This window comes from Coloeus monedula (genome assembly GCF_965178545.1).
Source record: "Coloeus monedula genome assembly, chromosome: 1".
In the NCBI taxonomy this organism is placed as follows: Eukaryota; Metazoa; Chordata; class Aves; order Passeriformes; family Corvidae; genus Coloeus; species Coloeus monedula.
Genome location: NC_138781.1, coordinates 136,865,394 through 136,887,723, shown reverse-complemented (window position 1 = coordinate 136,887,723; position 22,330 = coordinate 136,865,394). Strand labels below are relative to the sequence as shown.

At 38.8% G+C, this 22,330-nt stretch overlaps 1 protein-coding gene and 1 long non-coding RNA gene across 2 annotated transcripts in view; one reads left to right on the top strand and one right to left on the bottom strand.

Moving 5' to 3' along the window:
* The window catches only part of LOC309575096, a 42,194-nt gene extending 26,553 nt beyond the window's left edge, over positions 1-15,641 (top strand). Inside the window, exon 3 of the long non-coding RNA XR_014226584.1 lies at positions 15,506-15,641. This is a non-coding gene — a long non-coding RNA (uncharacterized lncRNA). The remainder of the gene's footprint in view (positions 1-15,505) is intronic.
* MTDH (metadherin) overlaps positions 1-22,072 on the bottom strand; it is a 34,647-nt gene extending 12,575 nt beyond the window's left edge. The window contains exons 1-8 of the mRNA XM_082285308.1: positions 21,459-22,072; positions 15,477-15,581; positions 11,117-11,198; positions 10,527-10,706; positions 9,049-9,117; positions 6,324-6,575; positions 3,570-3,656; positions 1,662-1,760 (exon numbers count right to left, since the gene is read on the bottom strand). Of these exons, the coding sequence (XP_082141434.1) occupies positions 1,662-1,760; positions 3,570-3,656; positions 6,324-6,575; positions 9,049-9,117; positions 10,527-10,706; positions 11,117-11,198; positions 15,477-15,581; positions 21,459-21,863 (1,279 nt within the window). The 5' untranslated portion in view covers positions 21,864-22,072. The remainder of the gene's footprint in view (positions 1-1,661; positions 1,761-3,569; positions 3,657-6,323; positions 6,576-9,048; positions 9,118-10,526; positions 10,707-11,116; positions 11,199-15,476; positions 15,582-21,458) is intronic.
* Between the last annotated feature and the right edge of the window lie 258 nt (positions 22,073-22,330).

The following is a 22,330-nucleotide window of genomic DNA, read 5'->3' as shown; positions in this document are numbered from 1 at the left end:
TTTTTAATAATCTTTTTTCTTAAGTCCATACTGTATTTTACTATTGTTCATTTATGATGGAATGACAGGTTTAAAGAGTCAGATAAAAATTAAAAATATCTGAAAGGAATAACTAAGCCTAAGACTTTCTTAGTAGAAAGTTATAACAAGCTGATTTTAAAAGAGAACATGTTGTAAAAGATTGCATTTTCATTTCACATTTATATTAACATCACAAATATTTCTCCCCCCTGCCCCCCATCCCCAGTCTATACCAAATTGAAGAGCCAAACTTGGTCTGCCAACTATGGTGAGATTCAATTTAAACAACTGAAAATAAAGTCAAAATAAAAAGCAGTAACAAACCCAATTAAATTTACTGGCAAATATTATGAATCCAAAAATACACTAAGATCTTAAGATTAGTTGGAATATTTAGAACAATTAGAAACTTTCTTAATAAAAATATTATCTTAATTACACCTATTCCAGATGCTAAAATTTACTGATTTGGGGAAAAAAAAAAAATATTACTCAACATAACACTTTTCAGTTTATTTACTGCCTTCTCATTAGTTGCTTAAGAAAAAAAAATCCATTCTTAGTAATAATAAAACTTAGTAGTATTTGTACATCCACTTAATTTCCTTGTCCTGATCGTGAAAAAGCAGTAAGGTGTATCTGTGTATCTCACTGGATAAACTTGCATTTGCCCACTTCTGTTAGTGTACCCTTCAATTAGTTGACAACTATGATGAAATTCTATTAACAGACGCCACAGCCGTAAACATTCTATGCTCAGTTATGTGAATCAATTATGCTTTGGATAAAATGTAAAACCAATGAATTTCAAATGGTTAACTGAAATGTGCTTCCCTTATCCTTAAACAGAAAAAACACAAAAGGTAAGTTTCAAAATTATCTGGTATCAGAGCAGTCATGCCAACAGTGGTGAAGTCAAGGCCTACATCAATCTCTTCCACTTTTGCAGTCATTTAACTGCAACAAGTTGTTCTTAGAGAGAAGGTAGCATGCATGGCTGCTTTTGTCAACTTCTGGAACAATTTTTCAGGTCAATGCCCTAATGAGATGCACTACACTTTTTTATAAACAGGGAGGAGAAAGTGGGGAGTAAACACCAACTTTACTGTAACTCCCAAGCAATTCCAGTTATTTCTATCCTGTACATGCTTCCTAGATATGTAAGAACTTCCTACAATTCCTCATTTGCTAAATGAGAAAAGTTAGATTAAATACAAGAGTCTGATGTCACCTTAACTTTTCAGTAAGGTACAAACATGTAGAAACAAACTCTGACTCAAATTCAATTTACTAAATACATATTTTGCTGACTTGCAGTAGATTTTTCTCATCACTTGCAGCAAGATGGTTTTATTACAAAGATTTTTCCAGCAAAAGCCAGAATTACCTTAAAATGCATGAGCTTTCTCACTTCTGAGTTTGAATATCCAAATATTTTTCCTAAAATTTAACCATTTTCTATCAGAATTTTTCAAAATAGTTCTAATTCCTTTGAACTGTCCGTTAGTTTTACAGAAGTCAAACATTCCAGGTTTTTTCTCAGATACCCACCACTGCCTAATACAAGTAGCTAGTATAAATAACTACACTTTAATAGTAATTAACAACATTCTGTTAATGAACATTTTAGAGGAACATACTTAACCCAGACCATTCATCATCAACAGGGGGTTGAGCATGACTTAAATCCCACTGAAAATCAGAAGTACCAGCCTGAGAAACCGATTCACTGTTGGATCCTGAAAGGGAATAAATAAAATTGTAAGTTGGCAAGCTTCCTGAAGTTTTCTTGGGGAAACAAGTCCAATCAAAGTAGGAAAGGAAGACAAGAGGCCCAAAGAAAAATGTCAGATTCTAAGGACTGCAGAGGACAGGAAAACTAGTAGGCTCTTGTGCATGAGGTATATTCAGAAAACAAGGAAGCTGAAGAAGAAAGACAAAATAAAGTCATGAGAAGAACACAAAAAGAGATAAAGGTGAGTAAAGCAGTCTCCTCAAACTGAAAAACATATTTTATGGGTAATAAAATTGTTACTCTGTATCAATAAGATCTCTTACAGGGAGAAGTTTAAAAGAAAAGATCACTTGAAAGAAACCTCTTTAATTACATTGCAGATCAAACAATTAAATTATACATTACTAAGAATCCAATTCTCATTTAAAGCAAAAGTTTTCAAGAACATAAAAGCAGCAGGACGAACAACAGTAAGGCCGATACCATCATGATAGCAGAAGGTGGTACACATCTAACATAACTTTTCAGAAAAATATACAACAAACAAAAACATTTAATAAAAAAGTAAACCAAACAAAAGCTTAATCGTAAGCATGAAATAAATTAATATTTTACTATATGATGAGACTTCTGAAATTCAGTTTGAATAGTTCTGGGTCTCTATTTTACATACACCTCTGCAAAAGATACCTCAGACGACAGAAACATGGACATGTTCTGATTTCTTTTGCAGTCACTTTGCATTACAACGTTGTTGGCTAAGGTGCATCAAAGACAACAATACACTTCACTTTTTCATATTTCTCTTGAAGTTGAAATGGTGTCATTACAGCTGAATCTTAGCTCAATCTGCCATTCTACTTTATTTAATAAACTTTCCTAAGTTTTAGTTTAGAGACTGAACTTGGATTCAGGTGGCTGCTTGGGATTTTTGGTTTTTTTTTAATTAAAACTCTCTGTCCAATTAAGATGCTGGACACTAAGCCTGAGTTCAACAGTTAAAAGCCTGTAAACTGCAATACAAGCAAATACAGCCTAAGTGCATAAGCACTTGGTCAGCTACTTCGGAAAAGAAAACTGACATGCCAAGCTCATGGCGTAAGCAAGCAAGAGCAGAAAACCTGACATATGACCCTTTTAATGTATAATAAATCATTGTAGGACTTATGTTAGTTGTTTAACACACAGGATTTATTATGAAGCCAGGTTTGTACTCTAGCAATTTCACCCTTCAAAAAAGAAAACCCCAGAGCTCAGCATTTCCATTTGTCATACAGAAAAAAGACTCAAGACTTCAAATCCTGCCTATGGAACATATTTTCGAAGTAGTGATTCAGTTCCTTGATAGGGAAAAACTCAATCATCAAAAAACAAACCTCCCAGAAGACTGGGATAAATGGGCTTTCCTAGAAGGAAATCTTCAGATCTCTAACTTGAAACATTGCAATGCTGAACAATCTCTTACACCCATTATTTAGACTTAACACACGAACAGGAAAGCTAAATAAGAAATCACAGAATCATAAAATGATTTGGGTTAGAACATACCTTAAAGATATCTCATTCCAACCCCCTCTAGTTCCAACCTTCTTACTAATATTCTGTGAATGCTCTAGTTTTTGATTATCAACTTAAAACAGTTACTTTACTGCATAATTTCAGTGTAACAAATAGCTTTTTAAGTGTCTTCCACCTCTTTACAGCACTATTTTCAAAGAAAAGTGAGAAAATGCATATTAGTAACACTTTGCAAACTCTACTCCACCTGGTGGAATAGAAGAGAGTGGAAAAGCCTTTGGAAAGGCACACATACCAGAAACTCCAGGAGTTAATCCAAATGAGGAGAAAGAAGTAGAATTCTGTTCAGAGGTATTAATCCTTGCATCCACATTCCAAGCAGCTGTGGGGGAAGGGGAGGGAAAAAAATAAAAAGAACTTCACACACTGCTGGCAGTGTTGAAAATTTAGCTATTTAATTATGAATCAGATCAGAAAAACAGTGGCTACTCCAGCCATGATGACATTTCACACAACTGAGGGCATTAATCAGTGCTGACAGAGATGTGACTTTATGAATACATAGCCTGAAACAATTTTCAAGCTTTCCAAGATCATCTTCCCTTTATAGCCTTTTCTATATATAAACTTCTCACAAAAGAAAAGTGAATTGTTTTTTGAGCCCCATACTATTATATCTGCCATTACTGCAATCATTAAGTTTTGGCAAGTACACATAAATGGAACACATCTTGGAGTAAATTATATATAGGTTAAAGAAAGGAATTCAAAAATTCAGAACAAATTTTGACAAATAGGAGATACTGCTTAAAAATGAAGACATACTTGACTGTTCAATGTAGGGCAGAAATATGCAGAAATAGCCAGTAAAAACTACTAGCGGCTTTTATTTAGAATTACATTGACTTAATTGGGGCAGAAGGGGCTAAAAACTGGACAGGTATTCCAGATGTTGTCCAAAAAGCAGATAGTCACTACCCCACAATTTACTGACTCCTGTGTTAATGCATCCCAGCATACTATTGGTGTTCTTTGCAGCTAGGATCTATGGCTGGCTCATGTCCAACTTGGTGCCCACCAAGACGCCTTACTCACAAAGCTGCAATCCAGGCAGTCAATATCCAGGTAGGGTTGCTTCCAACCCAGATTCAGCACTTGACATTTGTCCTCACTGAACTTCCTCGGGTTCCTGTTGGCCCTTTACTCCCATCAGGTTTAGGTCCTTCTGGATGGGATCCCTGACCTGGACTGTTTCAACTGATTCCTGCCTCCGCATTTAAGTTTGCTGTAATCTGGAAATGGGATGTGAATGACATGGTTGCTTCCTCCAGGTCACTTACAAAGATGATAAATAGGACAGTTCTAAGTACAGCCCTGTGATATCCCCTTGTTACCAGCCTCCTGGGAGAGTAGGACTTACTAACCATTACCTTTGGCCTGACCAGTTTTTCAACTGTTCTAGTTTGGATACAACAACACTGTGAGAGACAGTGTTGAAAGCATCAGTCAAGTCATCATGAAAGACTTTCACTGCTCTCCTTCACCCCCAAAATTAGTAATTTTATGAGAAGCAAAGCAGCCTGGTCAGACATGATGTATCCTCAGTAAAAAAACCAAAAAAAAAGCTGGTCACAGTCACTAAGAACTGCCTTATTAGAATATATAGCAGAACACATCTAGCCAGAACATGAAAAAAGCCCTTTGCTTCTACTTGGCAACAGTAAAGCTTCCAAGGGTATATCAGATCCAGCCTCAGGAACTCCATTTCAAGATATGCCAGAGAAATAAAACAAGGTCTAGATTTGTGCAGATTATGGCTGGGGTAGGGTTGTGTTTTGGATTTATGCTGAAAGCAGGGTGGATAATACAGGGATATTTTTGGTTTTGCTGAGTAGTGCTCCCATAGAGTCAAGGCCTTTTCCACTTCTTGTATCCATGGCAGCAAGGCAGCTGGGGCTTGTCTTCCCAACAAGAAGTTGGAAAGAGACACAGACTGGACAGCTGACCCCATCTGGCCAAAGGAATATTCCCTACCATGTGGCATCATACTCAGTACATAAAGTGGGCAAAGAAGGAGGAAGGGAAGGACATTTGGAGTTATGGTGTTTTGTTTTCACAAGTCACCATTACATGTGATGGAGCCCTACTCCCCTGGAGATGGCTGAGCACCTGCTTGCCCATGGGAAGTAGAGAATTATTTCCTTGCTTTGCTTGCAGGCATGGCTTTTGCTTTCCCTATTAAACTGTCCTTATGTCAACCCATGAGTTTTCCAGCTTTTATCCTTCTGATTGCCTCCCCCATCCTGCTGGTGGGAGAGTGAGCCAGTGGCTGCAAGGGGCTTGGTTGCTGGCTGGGGTTAAGACACGACAAGACTAAAGTAACACTGCTGACTACAAAGGAACACTGCCTTCCACAAGAGATGAGGATTACTTAGACTGAGCAGTGGGAAGGGCCATGTTACAGCATTTAATAGTAAGTTGATGATTGTTGTCCAGAAAGAAATCATGAAATCTCTTCTCCATCACCACTGTGGACAGCGCAAGTGACAGAAGCAGAAAATTGCGCTGGATTCTAAAAACAGTTTCTAATGAGAAAAACAGTGTAACACTAAATGTCACAAATGTTGAACAATCTTTATGCCTGGGGCCTAAAAAATGCCTGCCAAAACTGAACACAGTTGATTTGATCATGTTTGACCAACAGAACAGACTTACAACCTGGGGTTTATGACATTATTTAAAAGAAGTTACACTTTAAAATGGCTTAGTAATCATCTTCAGAACTTTATGAAAGTGATATACAACATTGCATTCCTTCACAGAAATGATTTTATGTTAGACAAACTCAAAAATCCCAGTTTTAACTGTACAGAGACATAGATGCTAAGCCATCAGAACTTACAGTAAACAGAAATTCAGTTAACATTTCACTAGACCACATCAAGATTTTTTAAAATATATAAATCTAAAAATATTTCAGAGATCCACTACTAGAAAATACATTTATGTAAAAATGCTTATGTGAAGCAAGTTCTTGAAAATAGCTTACCAATGGGAGTGAACAAAGAACGCTCTTTCCAGGGCCTGCCCACCAGGGTTACACCCCAGTCCTTTCCACTCCCATTAGCATCTCCAGCATCTTGGCCCCAAGCCAATGTCTCAGTCTTCCTCTTCCCAGCTGCAGCTGAAGGAACAGATGTCCATTTCTCCTCCCCTACACCAATCTGTGAGGAGATTTTTACAGACTTCTCATTCCAGCTTCCTCCATTTACTGTATGGCTTTCACTCAATCCTGGAGAAACTTAAATAAAACAACAATGAAAGGATTATTTAAAAGAAGAACTGGATGAAGAATTAAAATATCACTTACATGCATGTTCACTTAAAAAACCACTGAATGAACAGCAGCTTTGCTACACCACTGTGATACAGACAGGGCTGCTGCTCTGTCTCAGCTGATTTTCCAGTTCAGATGATATGCACCATCTGCCTACTAACTTGAAGAGTGAGGAAAAACCAGCACCAACTGCACTCTCCTTCCTCATCCTTTTCTTTATAGGGCTGATGTATTGGTGAACCAGTGCCTCTAGAATAAAAAAAGGATGCGGAAAGTGCTTTCAACACTGTCGGCTAATTTCTCTCACAGAGTATGGTGATGACTTGTGGAAAAGTCCATGCACTAAATGGAGAATATTTTGTTTCATAACTGCATGCAGCAGTTCTCCAAGCAGGATGTAGACAAAATTACCAAGTATTAGAAAATACCTCCCAAACACTACACAGGATTTACAAAGAGCATAGCTATCACATTGACCATAGAGTCCCTCGCAGTAAGAGATAAAAATCATAGTAACACTCAATTTGTAAGTAACATATTTTATGTTACACTAAGGTAAAAGACCACAACACTGCAAGAGTCTCTGTTACATGTTACCCTGATGAGAAATTACTAGCCACCGCAAGTTTAATGTATACTTTGAGAAGTCAGAAGTACAGCAGATCATAATAGAAGTTTTTAAAATTTATGTCCCTATAAAATATAGGGGCTAGTGCACCCAGCCTCACTTCCTATATATCACAAACCTTTCCCAAAGTGCTTTGTATATCAAATCCCCTTTCTCTTTTTATATATGCAGTGGAAAAACCAGAAAACCTGCTCTTTTACAAGCAGTTAAGAAATATTTGCATATAACAAGTGTAACACTTAAACAGTAAGCCAAACCCTCATGCACAAGTCAGTATCATATGCCAACAAAAACTACAGATCAAACATTTTATTTTTCAAATGAACTTGTAACTCAGACAGCATGAACATGCCCAATTCGAGCCAGCCTCACTGACACAGAATTAGTTAGGTGAGATATGCCTAGATTTTCTCAGACAAATCAATTCCAAACACAGACGTCTGTAAGGTCACCACTGCTGTACAAAGAGCGCTGCTCTTTCTCTACAGCACTAGCATTGCTCCTATCAGTTAACTTCCTCCTAGCATAATATGACGTCTTAGGGAAAGGCAACAAAAGAACACTGAAGAGACAGAAACCAAACTGCAGCTGGTAGAAAAACCTTTCTGCAACTTTGCAAAAAGGCAGCTGAGGTTCTAAAGCAGGAGCTTGATTATTCTCTGTTTATTATACCACTCTCCTGTCAAAAACTTTAACTTCTAAAAGACCACCAAGTTTTCACTGAATCACAGAAAACTTAAGATTGAAAAGGATCTCTCAAAGTCACCTAGTCCCACCTTCTGTTCAATGCACAGCTAACTTCAAAATTACACTACATTATTGAAGTTCTGGAAACCATAAATGCTGACTGCCCAGAGTTGCTTTGAACTACCTCCTGAAGGGCTTTTTTCCTCATGACCAGTCAGAATTTCTCCTTACTGAAACTTTATTATCTCCTCCTGTCCTCCCATTAGGCTTCTCTCAAGAATACAGCTCCCTTCTTCTGCGCCATGGTACAGGAAGTTTGCATGTGAAGTAACACTCTCAAAAACAGGCAGAAAGGGATTCACTTTCTGGATCTGCATGCTTTTAATAACTTATTTGTTGACTTGCTTATTTACACTAGCTACTTTTCATTAAAGCAACACAGCTAATGTTGGCTGTAAGAAACAACCATCTTGATTTCATTCTGTCAAGCTAATTCACTTCAAGCATTATTATAGCAGTATCTGTTATTAGAAAACTGCTAAGATTCACTAGTCAAATATTTTAAGTTATGTGTATGACATATGTCAAATATATTCTTTTACAAACATGCATTTATATTTAAGAACTTCCAAAGCAAATGTATCTATGCATGTCAAAGGAGTATGTAAAGAACTGAGTAACTTGTGTATACAACCTGAAACAAATGTAAACAATAATCAGGACTTGTGAGCTCTTTGCAGTTATCTACACCATGGTTTTCTTTGAGCAAATAATTCATTAACACAAATAAGTGATTAAGTTTGAAAAGCTAGCATAAAGAATTTTTCAGCAGAGCTTAAAAATAAATGTTACTGTTCTGTATATAAATATTTTTATCATAGATAATCTGTCTGAAAATTCTAGATACTGAATTGTATTTCCACATGTAACCGAGACTGTTTTCAACTTCTTAAGAAATAACTGCAACGTAGAAGTGTAACATTTGCCTAGCCAAAAGAGCCAGATGTATAGCAAAGTTTCATGTCAGTAGCTGCTCAAAATCCTGCACTGACAGTTGCTGCTTTCACTTCTGTAAAATACTTCTCTAGTCACTTACGATGCCCAGTAATGAAAACTTTTTACCTTGTGGAATTGATGACTCCCCCTTTGCAGGTTTAGCGCTGTTAATCTGTGCATTTAGAAGTGCATCACCTGATTAAGAAGAGAAACCAAAGCTAGATGAAGCCTTTTCAAACAGCAACACCCGTAAAAATCTTCTAACAATCCATTACTGATATTTTAAGAAAAGAATATATTAATACCTCACACAATCCAGAACACGTAAGAACAAAATTAAAATGCTCTATTTTTTATTATTTGTATTTATGTTGCAGACAGAATGAACTCAAAGTGACTTAGGACCCACATACCAAGTAACGGCACATTTCAAAGAACTTTAGCTACTCTCCCAGTGAATGAGGAGCAGAAATCTAAAACACAGCTTGTCATTTACAAGGAAAGAGTGGCTCCAAGTGTTTCAGACCTGTAACTATTTCTAACTTCTGCCGTACCACGAAAACACTATACAGCTGAATTCTTTTTGGATTAGTTTTGCACAAGGTGATACATAAGATACAAAAAAAGTATGATACATAAAGGATTCTGACTAGAGAGGCTACAGTAAGTTATGGTTAGCAACAGTGTATAAAGACAGTTGGAACTACCATTTCTTGAAGTTCTGTGTAAATGGACAGGGGGTAAAAGGTAACAGGAAACAACTGATGTAGTCCTCCAGGCAAGAACTATGCACTCAGTCAAGGTGCAAACGAGTGTCAATAAAACAGGAGGGTGAGGCATACAAATTTCATTAAACTGTTTCAAGGTACCAGACAGTTGTTAGGCTCAGTCTTTTTGTCACTTTGCCAGAACATCAAATTTCATTTAATAAAAGCACCTATTTCTCAGTTTTACCTGAATATGAATTCCTGTGTCTACACATACTTTAAAACAGCCCATGCAATCGTTCTTTTCTATAACAGCAGCAGCCATATCTATTGAATCCTCAACTATAGTAATTGACTACTAAATCTCAGCCACATGGGCCTTACCATTATGAACAGCTTTAGTACAGGATACTATTAAATCTACATTGGAAAAAAACCCGCCTACATGTTATGCAGTGAATGATATTTAAAGAGAACTTCAGGGGCATAACCTTCCCACAAGGAAGCACTCAAAAAGTTAAGGAGTTAGTGCTGCCTGCAGCAGTGCTGAGGATGCCTTTGAAGTTTCTGGAAACAAAGGGCGAGGTCACAGAGCACAAGTGAAGGAACAGGGACATGCCTACAAAGCAGTGCAGCAACTGACAGTGCACCAGTATGGACGGAGGCCAGTGTCTTAGCCACTAACTCCAAAACACTCTCTTTAGCTTCCCCAAAAATATGGCTAAAAAAAGGGGGGAGTTTTGCACTATGAGGAAGTACTTTTTCACATCTTGAAATAATTCTCTCAAGAGTTTCACCTCCAAATATACCTATCATACATCCAAAACAGTCACTATTTAAGCATTTGAGTAAAGCTATCTTTATAGGACACATTCACAGACCTATCAAGCATCATACCTTTATTTTTTCTGAGACCAACCAGAAGTGATGGTGTAGGCATCAGTTGTTCAATGGATACAGTAACTGTATTTTCTATACCCTGGAGATTTGCTTCTCCTGAGCCACCGTCATTGAGCACCTTGTCTCGCTTACGCTGCTGACGCTTTTCTCTGTTACTGATTTTTGTTTCCCAGGCTCCTAAAACATCACCCAAATGAAAACATAACTAAGTCAAAGAGGAAGGAAAGATTTTTAGCTTGTACCATATCAAACGAAGTCTGAGGGCAGTTTAACCAGTCAGCTTCAACATTAGTTTGAGAACACAAACAAATGGCCAAAGGTTTTTCTGTGATAATACTTGGCTTCACAGAGCAAAACATGAATAACATGAGCACCCTACTGTCCAAAACTTCCCAGTTTTTGTAAGACTACTTTCAAAAATATCAGTTGAAGTTACTAAATACTGTTGTTTCAAAGATTAGATTCCCAGATACAATATGTGACTGTGGAGTTATGAGTTTATGTTTCTTTATGAACCAAACACAAGTAAATCTTAAACAGCGTTTAAGCCAAAATGTTTGCATTTTGTGTATGTTTGTGCTCAGTACCTTCGTCAACTTCCTTTCCATCTAGACGAGATGTATCCTGAACCGTTTTGGAATCTGCCTTTGATTTCTTTTTTTTCTTTGACTAGAATAAAAAGAAAACATTATCTTAATAATTACTTACTGATCACTTGGCATAGTGATTCAGAATTCCCTCCCCCCTGCCAAATACAGGAATAAATTTAAAACAGATTTTCCTGAACAACCCTCTGTGAAAGACTTATGCAGCACAGAAATGGCAGGTGGGGGGAACATTACTTATGCTACAGAGTACAAAGCTGGGTAGAAGCAGCTGCTGGCAGCATCACCGCCACAGAGGAGTAATGAGCTGTTTTAGCAGGCAGATACCACTCTGTCAAAATTTGGTTTGTGCAGAAGTATAAAGTTACCCATGGAGAAATAAATAATGCCAGTAACTCCTTTTAAAAAAAAGGTAAAAAAAATCCAGCTTGGAAATTACTTCAAAACGTAAGGGGCAATTAGTGCCCATACATCAAAAACTTTTTCCCCCCCCGCAAGGCTTCATCAGTTATGGCTTCTTGGATATAAGAGCTAAGCTAAACAAATAGGAACACACATGACTACTGCAAATAGTTTTGGCGCAACAGGTAGCAATTATAGAGTGTTGAAAAGATAGTGTTGAGAAAAAAACCCCAAGATATTGGGAGAAAATATATCGCAGAAAGCCTTGGAGTTCAATTTTTTGATAAGCTAAAGTGATGGCAAATTGACTTGACTACCTTCTTAGAAAGAAAATACAGTACTGAAAAGCTTTTCAACCCAGTGAAGAAAGGTGTAAGAACTACCAGATAAACATGAATGAAAAACAACAAGACTTTTAAAAGAAATATGGTTATCCACTCAAATGTTATAAGGGGAACTATTCACTTATTCACTGTCTCTGAAATAGTCTAAAAATGCTGGATGTCTTTCTGAAATACATCTGCCACAGTCAGACTAGCAATTTCCAGCTGTATACCTGAGTTCTCACTATTTGGTTTTCTAGTCCTAAATGTCCAAGAAGCATCTAACAATCCCTCTAGAATTCAGAAGAGGTAACACCTAGATTATTACCACAGCTGCTGCAGATATTCTATGGGCCCCCACAATGGCATGCAGGTGACATGCCATAGAGTTACCACGCCCCAAAAGGCATCTGCAGCTTCAATACAGGTACTGAGAGCAGTACAGCTTGTTAGTGCAGCTGAGATGATAAAAAATTCCCTGTTTATATACAATGCTGCATCACCACACCTATAACATTTAGGGAACTGATTTTGAACAGTTAACTCATGGTTTAATGCACTAGGGGACCCAAACTACAGATGCACCCGAACTGAATTCTCATTTGCTCAGCAGACTACCTTTACCCACACACCAGCTAACTAACTTCTGAAAAGTCTCCAAAAGAGAAGGGCTCGTTTCAAAATCAACCTTAGAAGAATTGATTCTAAAAATATGAACAAGTCAAATTATTTGCTAGGGAAACTTATAAGGGAAGAATTAAAAAGGAAAGTGAAAATTAGCATTAAAATGAGTTTAAATTGCCTCCTGAAGCTCAAACAGAGGAAAGATTAGCAAGTTTGTACCTTTGTCTCCCCTTTGCAACCAACCTGAGACTGGAACCTGAGATCTTAAAGCTTCCATCTACAAAGCCATGACTACCCAACTGCCCTCTGGCAATAAGAGAACACCTGAAATTACTTCAAAAGCCCAGACAACAGCTCAAGATGACTAGTCTTCCAAATTGTAACTTCAGTTTCCTTACATAACTAGCTCCTGTGGAAGTACTGACATCAAAATTTACAGTTCTCATGAAACCATCAAAGTTTAACAGCCGAAAAAGAAGTTTGTGATTAACAAACACTGTTTTTAAAAAAATCAAGAACGCAAATCTTGAAAATGCATTTACTTTCCTAAACTGTGTTACGCTGTTCTGAACAACCAGAACCATCATTTTTTTATCAAATTTACTCAACACCTGCTAAACTTTGTACCGTACCAGTCGCTATCTCAATAACAAACTGACTGTAACAGCAAGAGATGTTAAAGCCAGAGCAAGCCAGCCGGTCATTTTGCAGAAGTCTATGCACTCAGAGTGTCACCTTCTGCAACACAAAGATGCTAGTGTTGGCTCTGCCAACATCCTAAGAGCACACGAGGAATACTGCAGGCCTGACAAAATTTTTGAAGTCTTTAACATGCATTGTATCCCATGCAAGAACAAGAGAAAAATAAACCTTTCTTCCTGATCCCTAGTTGACTAATTATTTCTAGTATTCAAGACAAAGCAGTTAAGTGCTTACAAACAGAATGGAGTATGACATTTTAACTTCCCACAGTCTCATTCACAGAGTCACTTCTTAAGTAACAGTGCCTTACACTAAACACTAAAAAATCCCCTGTACTGTGGCAAGTCACTAACTGCAGAATCATAAACCCTATGAATGGCCACAGTCCAGACATTACTCAAAGATTCCCCTCCCACAAAGCAGAAAAACATGCATGAAATTCACAACCCTGAAGCAGCCAAGAAATACAGAAACAGAGGATATGTGATTTTCACTGAAAGCATATGTTGAAGCACAAAAAAATAACCATGCCCTTCAGGCCATAGACTATATGTATTCATAGACGTATGCACATGCACATATGACTTTAAACACAGCCATAGTCTTATACCATCCATCCCAAAGATGGTACACAAAGACACATACACAGCACTCCTCATAACCTTAGCAGGTTTATAATGTCACAAATGTAACAGATGCCCTGAGAAGCCTTACCAAATAATTAGAAGCCTGTACAGTTACCTGTAGTTCAAACAAAGTTCTTAAGTATGCTTTTAACTGAAGGGTAACAATTTACTCCTGAGGCAATAATGTTTTGCCCAGGATCTCCCAAAGTGATATGAAAGCACAATTTGAATAATCATCCATATCCACTTAAGTGGTACTCATTTCCTAGAGCTGCAGCTTCAACTTCACATTTTAAAACTCAGATCACTATGTTTGCAGTTTTAAGGTGAAGTTGAGTTTAGGATTTAAACACCTTACCTACTTGAAAACCTGCAAATAGAGTTATTCATTCAGGTTCAAGTTGTGTTATGTTCTTGGGAAAAACCCAGCAAAGTCAATCTGATATGCAAAATGTGGGGAAGAGAAAGAGGCACACAGCACGAAACTTCAAGGCAAACCTATTTCACAGAAAAGTCACTCAATTTGCCAATCACAAAAACATTTAAAACCCTACAGCAAATTAAAAGGACACAGTCTTTTAGTACTAACAGCAAAAGAAGCTATTAGAAGGTAGTCAAGTACATTTATTGAAGCTGGAATGAGCTAAAGAAATGACAATAATCATGGAATGGCTTGGGTTGGAAGGGACCTTGAAGATCATCTAGTTCCAACTCCCTGCCATGGGCAGGGACTAGACCAAGTTGTTCAAATCCCCATCCAGCCTGGCCTTGAACACTTACTTCCAGGGATGGGGCATCCACAACCTCCCTGGGCAACCTGATCCATTGTCTCACCACCCTCACAGCCAAGTGTTTCTGAGTGTTTATACATAATAATTTATTTTTCCTCAGATAGAGTTACAACAAAAGCACTTTATTGAAGAAAATAAGTCAGAAAACAATGACAGAGGGAAAACTTCATGCATAATGTTAGCAAAAAAAATTATCAAAGGCCTATCAAGTATATCCATGTTGCCCATAAATGACAGCATATATGATAAGACAAGAAGATTAGTCCTCACAATTCAAAAAATAACACTGCTATTAGTGCGGTTACGTTTTAGGTAACACTGCAGATCAATGTTTAAAAATATATTTTTAATATAGCTGTTTAATTTGCATAACAAAAAGCTCACACCAGACCTCAAAGCTCACGTGTCATCAAAAATCAAGAACTCTAATTACAAATGGATACATCAGGCAAAAGAAATAAGCAGACACATGGTCTTAATCCTTTGATTAGTAGTCCGCCAATCGGTAGACCATTTACAAGGCACTTAACAATACTATCATTATGCTGCATCGCCATAGAAGCCATCAAAGATGAAACACAAACTTTATTTCTGTAGGCTTAACACTATCACATGATGAACAGAGATATCAGTGTTTAGTGGGGGGCTGGGAGTGGAGTTTGCTTGACAAACATTCTGGGATAAGGCATGTCTCAGAAGTTAAGAAAATACTACTTTAGCTCTTCCCAACTCCAAATTAGATTAGTACCCTTCACAGTAAGAAATACAACTCTTCATTCATATAAGTATTTGTGGTTTGAAACCCTGTTAGAGTTATTAGACATTGAAATGACATACATCAAACTTCAACACTTGCTTTGTATCCACAACTGACCTTTTCATTTTTCTTTTCTGTGTCCACAGGCTGCTTTATATTGTCTTTACGGACAGTTTGTATTACTTCATCTTCAGATACATCAAGGAAAGACCGTCCATTAGGCTGTAAACAATAAGCATAAATAATAAAAAAAATCAGAGAAAGCAGATGAAGCAAAGCTCAAATTATACTACTACTGAAATGCAATTGCTTGTTGACTGAAAAATGCTTGTAAGATTATTGAATAAAGCAGACCAAATTGAGGATTGGTGTTCAAAGTATCTACTGCAATTCTGTATTTACTAAACACAGAAATTGAAAAGGAAAGAGAACAGGTTTTCTCATTTCATCTCACTACTATTCAATCCAGCAATTTCATAACAAAAGGTAAATTTCTGAAATTTACCAGCTTTTAAAGTTACCTGTAGCTGTTCTGAAAGCTGATTCAGAACAGCTACAGTTGTACGTGCCATAAATTATCTAATTAAATTAACACAATTACCACTTTGTAGCAATTCAGTAACAGGACTAATTTTTAAAAGTAATTTCTTCATTGACCAAACATCTGCAATTTCTATCTATGTATATCCCTCCCAGCTCACTTCCTTCACAAGTTAAACTTCACAGTAGAACAGAAATTCAAAATCAAACATGAAGCATGACTAAGCACGACACCCCATTGTTCTTTTCAGACAGACTTGATTACAAGCATTACATTAGTCTACCATTTCCCCCTCACACAATTAAGGAAAGAAAATTAGCATGTATTATTCAACATATAAAATTAAAACTCTGGACAATCATTAAATGAGTCTTTATCTTTGACAGCAAAGGCACACACCTCAGCCTATATATTCCCCCTACAAAAATGTAGTAATTTAAAAGTAATTTACTTTTAACAAAAAGCTATGACTGAAATTACTCTGCTTAACTGCAGAAAAGATCAAAATATGCATAAATTATACTGCTGTCAGCCATTAATTTCACTGAGTGAAAAACAATTAAGAACAGTAATTGATAAGAGTCCACACAAATGTCACTGGTTCACATGACCCGGATAAATTAATGACTGAAAACTAAATAAGCATAAATAGCTACTTCATAGTTGCTTTAATTTCTGCAATTCTTTCCAAATAAAGTTCAAGCTCTATTACCTTTAGTTATCTTTCGTTATTAAAACCCCAAAAGCTATTTTTAACCCTGCATCACACAAACCTAATTGCTTTCAAGTAAAACAAAAGCCATATCACAACTTAGTGTGGCCTGTTCCTTCAAACATTAGATCTGATCCTCAGTTTAACTGTTACAGGCATTTAAGCCTTGCCACATTGTATTATGCTTACAAACCACCCTAGGCATGATTTCACCAGCGTATAACATAGCATTGCTTACTGTAGTTGGCAAGCATGTTAACTTCTTCAAAGTAACTATAAATAGAAATTGAAAGATCAGGTCACCTAACCCCTCTTCTCCTGCAACAACAAGTTTTAAACTGGACTTCTCATATCTAATACGCAGTACATTTCCCTCATTATTCTGAAAAAGAAGTATATTTTACAAATCTCTGTCTAGGAACTCTCTCCAAGAAAGTCCTTCTCAACAAAGTTTTGGTATATTCCACAGGTATACCAAAGAACTGATACTCAATCTTGAAAATAACTCATTGCCAAAACTCAGTTCTTGTGCCTATTTTCTCCAGTCTGTTTAGCAGTAGAGTTAGATAATATATTTGATGCATCTAGTATTGGACGTATATCAAAAAGTTTACAGCAAACTAACTTTTTAAATTCTGTACCTTGCTTGGCTTCTTTGCTATTACATAAATACCTTAAATTGAAAAGTACTTTCTTAATCCCTCCCAACTACTCAATAAATAGAAGTTTTAATCTTTAATTAAAAAAACCTTGGTGGTTTCTCTGAATTAGTAAACTAATTCATATCCATTAAGAACCCTCTGGAAAAATTCATCCACATGACTGTTCAAAATGCTGTCTGATCATCTGATCATGTAAACAACAACCTTAAGAAATATGTTTGAAAACTTGCACTTTGATACATTCAGGGGAGACATACATCCCTTAATTGTAACACCCTCCTTTTCAGTGGAAGCTTTCCACACTTATTTTCTGCCCACAGATGAATCACAGAATTTTAACCAAAATCCAAGTGACCATTTTTGGATATACCAAAGAAAGCAACAGAAGCAGGAAAGAAAAAAGTCTTTCTACAGTATTCATGTTTCATTTTAAAAAGACAACCACAGCCCAAAGTTTTAAACTTTATGGGTAATATATTAAACATCCACCGACAAAATTAATTAATTCAAAATTGTGCAATTTATTATTTGCCATCTTTTTTACCCTCATCTTAAAGCTTCCAGGCATGATGCCACAAGGCAGAAGTAGTGCTGTCAGTAACAGTACTGATTACTGAATGCTTTTCTTGCCTGAGGACCTTAAAATTCCAATACTTGAATAAACCTTTTTCCACACACATTCATGAGGATAGTAAGATATACTAAACGTAGAAAAGGTTTTGGTTGGACTGTCAAAATGAAAAGTACTCTTTAAGTGTGGTAGTGCAAAGGGTAACTCAGTTTCACACTTCAGACAGTATTAATGAAATTGCTATCACCTCAATCTTACCATGCAGTACTAGCCAAAGTCCTCGGTTACACATTATAAAGATACCTCTGCTTAGAATATCCTTGGCCAATGGAAGAACCTGTTTACCAATGTTTTCTGTAAGCTTCTCTTCAGAAAGAAATTAAGCAGTTTTCTCTACGAGGCCTGAAGAATCCTACAGCCCTGCTTTTGCCACTGGACCATAACATATACACAAACCAACACGAGTATCAGCTGAAAGTATAAAGTCTTTACACAATCTAAGTGCAAATAAGCACTAAACAGCCATAGTCCCGAAAGTTCTTTCAAGGAGACCAAATATGAAACTTCCTCAAATGAATGCAAATACTTTTACTAGAGTATGTAGCATTTATTCTCCAGGTGTATGACAAACAATAGGAAGTACATAGTCAAAGTGGTATTTTCCACATCTACAAATAGATGGTGTGAATGGCTTTCTAAGTGGTAGCAGAGCACAGAAGATGGCTACTCTCTAGTTTCTGTGGTGTTTGGCAGATTGCACAGAAACCATGTAAGAACAGCTTCACCTTTTTCTGCTGAAGTAGGAGGGAGAGCCAGCAGGGGAAGGAATTAAATTTAAATATCAAGTTTTACGGACAGAAAAAAAAAATCTTAATGGGGCCAAAGAACTCTGTTACAGGAGAAAAAGAGCTCTGCCTCTTCCAGGAGTTAAAGCAAAAAGAAGAAAAAAGCAGCTTCAGGTTTACTGCACAGAATCTGATGTAAAGACACCATGACACCTTGCTCCAAGCAGCCTGAGAAAGCCAGAACAGGCTCTGTAAACTGTAATGTTAGTGAAAGCTAAACAGTTTCAGCTCAATTTTTTTCTCAGTCTGTTCACAGCAAGTAAATAAAATAGAATCTCATAGGTACTACTGTATTCAGTCAGTGCAGTGCTACTCAAAGAAACCTGTTTCACTAAGAACAGGAGGTAAGTTGTACCCTACTTATACAGGTACTGAACAAAGCCACATGCAAGAAAAAAGACAATTAATACTCTTCCTCAGAAAAGCTACAGTAAAGAACATTTCTGATCCTGACTGATGAGTGTTACACATCACCTGCCATACAGTGAGCTCAGTAATTCTGTATTAAAGTAACCCTACGGCTTTTAATTAGACATCTGTAGTGTGTTCTTAATGCTACAGACCAGTTGCTCTAAGCTTTCTGAAATGCCCACAATGGAAATCTAGACCCTGGCGCAGCAAGCCCTGTAGTAAATCTACTGGTAATAGGCTTACTCTTTTCCCCTCGCAGACCTCAGTATTAGCATCGCAGCACACAAAACCACAAGATGAAAATGACCAGGCAGCAATCAGTAAGAATTTTTGTTGCATCTCTGAATTTCCAATGTTATTTTGAGAATTTTTCACATGAAAGTCAGAAAACACTGGGACATGCTAATACTGGTCTCTCTAAACTCATCTTGGAAAATGAGCACGAGGCAGGCCTACTAAACTTTGTCACTGGTATAAACTTATTTGCTCTACAGTTAATGATTCCATTTGTGCATTTCCTTTTGGAGAAAGGTAGGATTTTTTTTCATCTCACCATGGAAATAATGAATACAAAGTACTATAAAAATAACTTTCAAAATTGTAACAATACAGAATGACATCTTAAAAACTACTTTGCTCTTTTGATTACAAAAAGATTTGCTCTTACACTGCCTTAACTTTATTCTATGCCTATGTAAACCAAGCTCAATAGAGTACAATTATTTATATCCACTAAAAATGTCAGTTAGTTAAGTTTTATATAAAGTTACTAAAGTTAGCTTTTGTGAAGCCCTACACTACAAAGCACTGTCAAGTTAACACTGAATATCTACTTATTCACTCTATCATCTGTGGTGGCATTTTTAAATGTCTTAGGCAATGACTTGCAAGAGTTTATGCCTTGTTTTCATATTGGGGTTTAAACTAAACAAATTAAGCAAAATCTAAATAATTTCTAGGATTAGTTTTTGTTGTCAAGAAGGCATAACATATTTATTTAACACTGAACTATTTACTTCTCAAGATGGCAAAAAAAATTACATCTTTAGCATGCCATCTCCAAAATGGAGAACCTAGCTACAGTGGAAAGATTCTGAATCATGTTTCCTCTTCTTGGTGCTCAGCATTCAGTCTCTTGCATCTTCCAGAAACAACTTCAGCGTTCAATGCTCAAAGACAGGCTGGTGGCATATGCAGACTTTTTTTTTTTTCTGTTTAAGATGGTCTAGCCTTAAGTTCTCATAAAAAAACTTCCCAAACTCCTCAAATCTTAATACTGCCACAGACTCAAGTGAAGACACAAACCCACTGTCTCTCCTTTCTCTCGTCATTAGGGAAACAACTCAGATTTTATAGAGAAAGATATAATTATACGACACAGTTGTAATAGGCAGGGGACATCTGCTACACTTTCATTCCTATAATCCATTTGGACATAAACAGGATTACAAACATCCTAACAACATAAAAGCTATAGAAGCAATCCCTTCAAGCCCTAAAACTGTGACAACTGTAACCTTTAAAAGGACAGTTGACAATTTCTGCATTCTACTAATTTTCTCATAAGTGGATGCCTACTGTCAAAGGTGGAAGGTTCCCACACCACATATCGAAGATTTAAAAAAATTTAAATTACAGGAATGATCTTTTTTAAGGGGCTAAGACACAGACTTCCTTATTAAAGGAGATGATCCTCACTGTAACAACTAAATCAGACATACTCCTATTGAGACAAGCTCACAGCAACATTGACACTAGCATGTTCTGTTGAAAATACAGAGCAAAAAGCTTACTCAAGTTTGAATTATCGCAACATTTATATGGCTTAGAATGCTGCTTCCTATAGTTTTTACTTGCCTAGACTACAACTCCTGGCTTGAAATTCTAAACTATGCTAAGGTCTCCACCGCTGGTTGCTAACCCTGCAAGCATTCAGTGAATAATAACAGTAATAGCAGCTTTCATATAATTTTTGTTTACAATAAAACGCTTCCAAAAAGCGAGCCGTTTCTTCATCACCCAGGACTATTAACATGTAATTTACTTGTGGCAGCGCTGCTCCTCCAGGTTTTCAAAGCAATCAAATAACCCAGACGACACGAGACGGCTCCAGAGCAGTCAGGACCCCCCCCCCACCCCTTACTTCCACAGGCAAATATCGCACGGCGGCACGGGGGGAGCTCTATGGCACCCAAATCCTTCCCACCGGCGACAGGGCCTGGGGAGCGGCAGCCGCGCTCGGGGCCGCTCGCCAGACGCGACCCCCTCGCCTTCCCACTAGGACCCGGCCGGGTGTCCCGCTGCTGTCAATAAGCCTTTCACCCCCGCTGCCCTCCCGGTCCTCACACCCCTCTCACCCGCGCCGCTTTCTCCGGCAGCTTCTTCCTGTTTCGCTTCTTTTGCTCATCGCCTTTGAGGTTCAGCTGCCCGGGGCCTGGGCCCGCCGCCTTGCCATGGCCTCCACCGGCCGTCAGGCCCGCGCCGGCCGCCTCGTCAGCCTTCCTCACGGCCGCGCTCCGCGCCGGCTTCTTGCGGAGGCCGCCCCCGCAGGCCGCGGCCAGCAGCAGCCCCAGCAACACGAGCCCCAGCGCGGCCGGGACCGCCAGAGCGAGCCAGGTGGGCAGCGCCTGCGGGTCGAAGCCCAGTTCGAGGCCCAGTTCGGCAGGCAGCAGCGCCAGCCCGCCCGACAAGGCGTCCCGCACCCGGGCCGCCGCCTCCTCAGCCCACCGGGCCGCCGCCTCCTGCCAGCTCCCCGCAGCCATCGCGGTCCCCGGCCCCGCAGAGGCCCGAACCGGGCGGGGCGGCGAGGGCGCGCTCAGGCCGAGCGCATCGCGGTCTCGGGAGAGCCGCGCCGGCCCGCCCGAGCCGGAGGCACCGGGGGTGGGGGTAGGACAGGACGCGAGGGGAACCTCGGCGGGACGCGGCTGCCTCAGCCCCAGGGCCGCCCGGGTCTCCTCCTCTTCCTCCTCCCCGCCCTCCGCCTCGCGCGCGACGTCACCGCCCCGCCGCGCGCCCGCCGCAGCGCGCCAGCAGCGCCATCACCGCCATCACCGCCGCGCGCGGGGCGGGCGGGCGGCACTTCCCGCCTCCGCCGCCTCCTTCTCCCTGGCGCGCCCTGCCCTGCCCAGCCCAGCCCAGCCAAGGGCAGTGCCGGCAGAGAGGGCGGCGGTCTCGACGTGGCAGGCGGCGAACGGGGGAGGAGCGGCGGGGGCGGCCGAGGCCGAGGGGT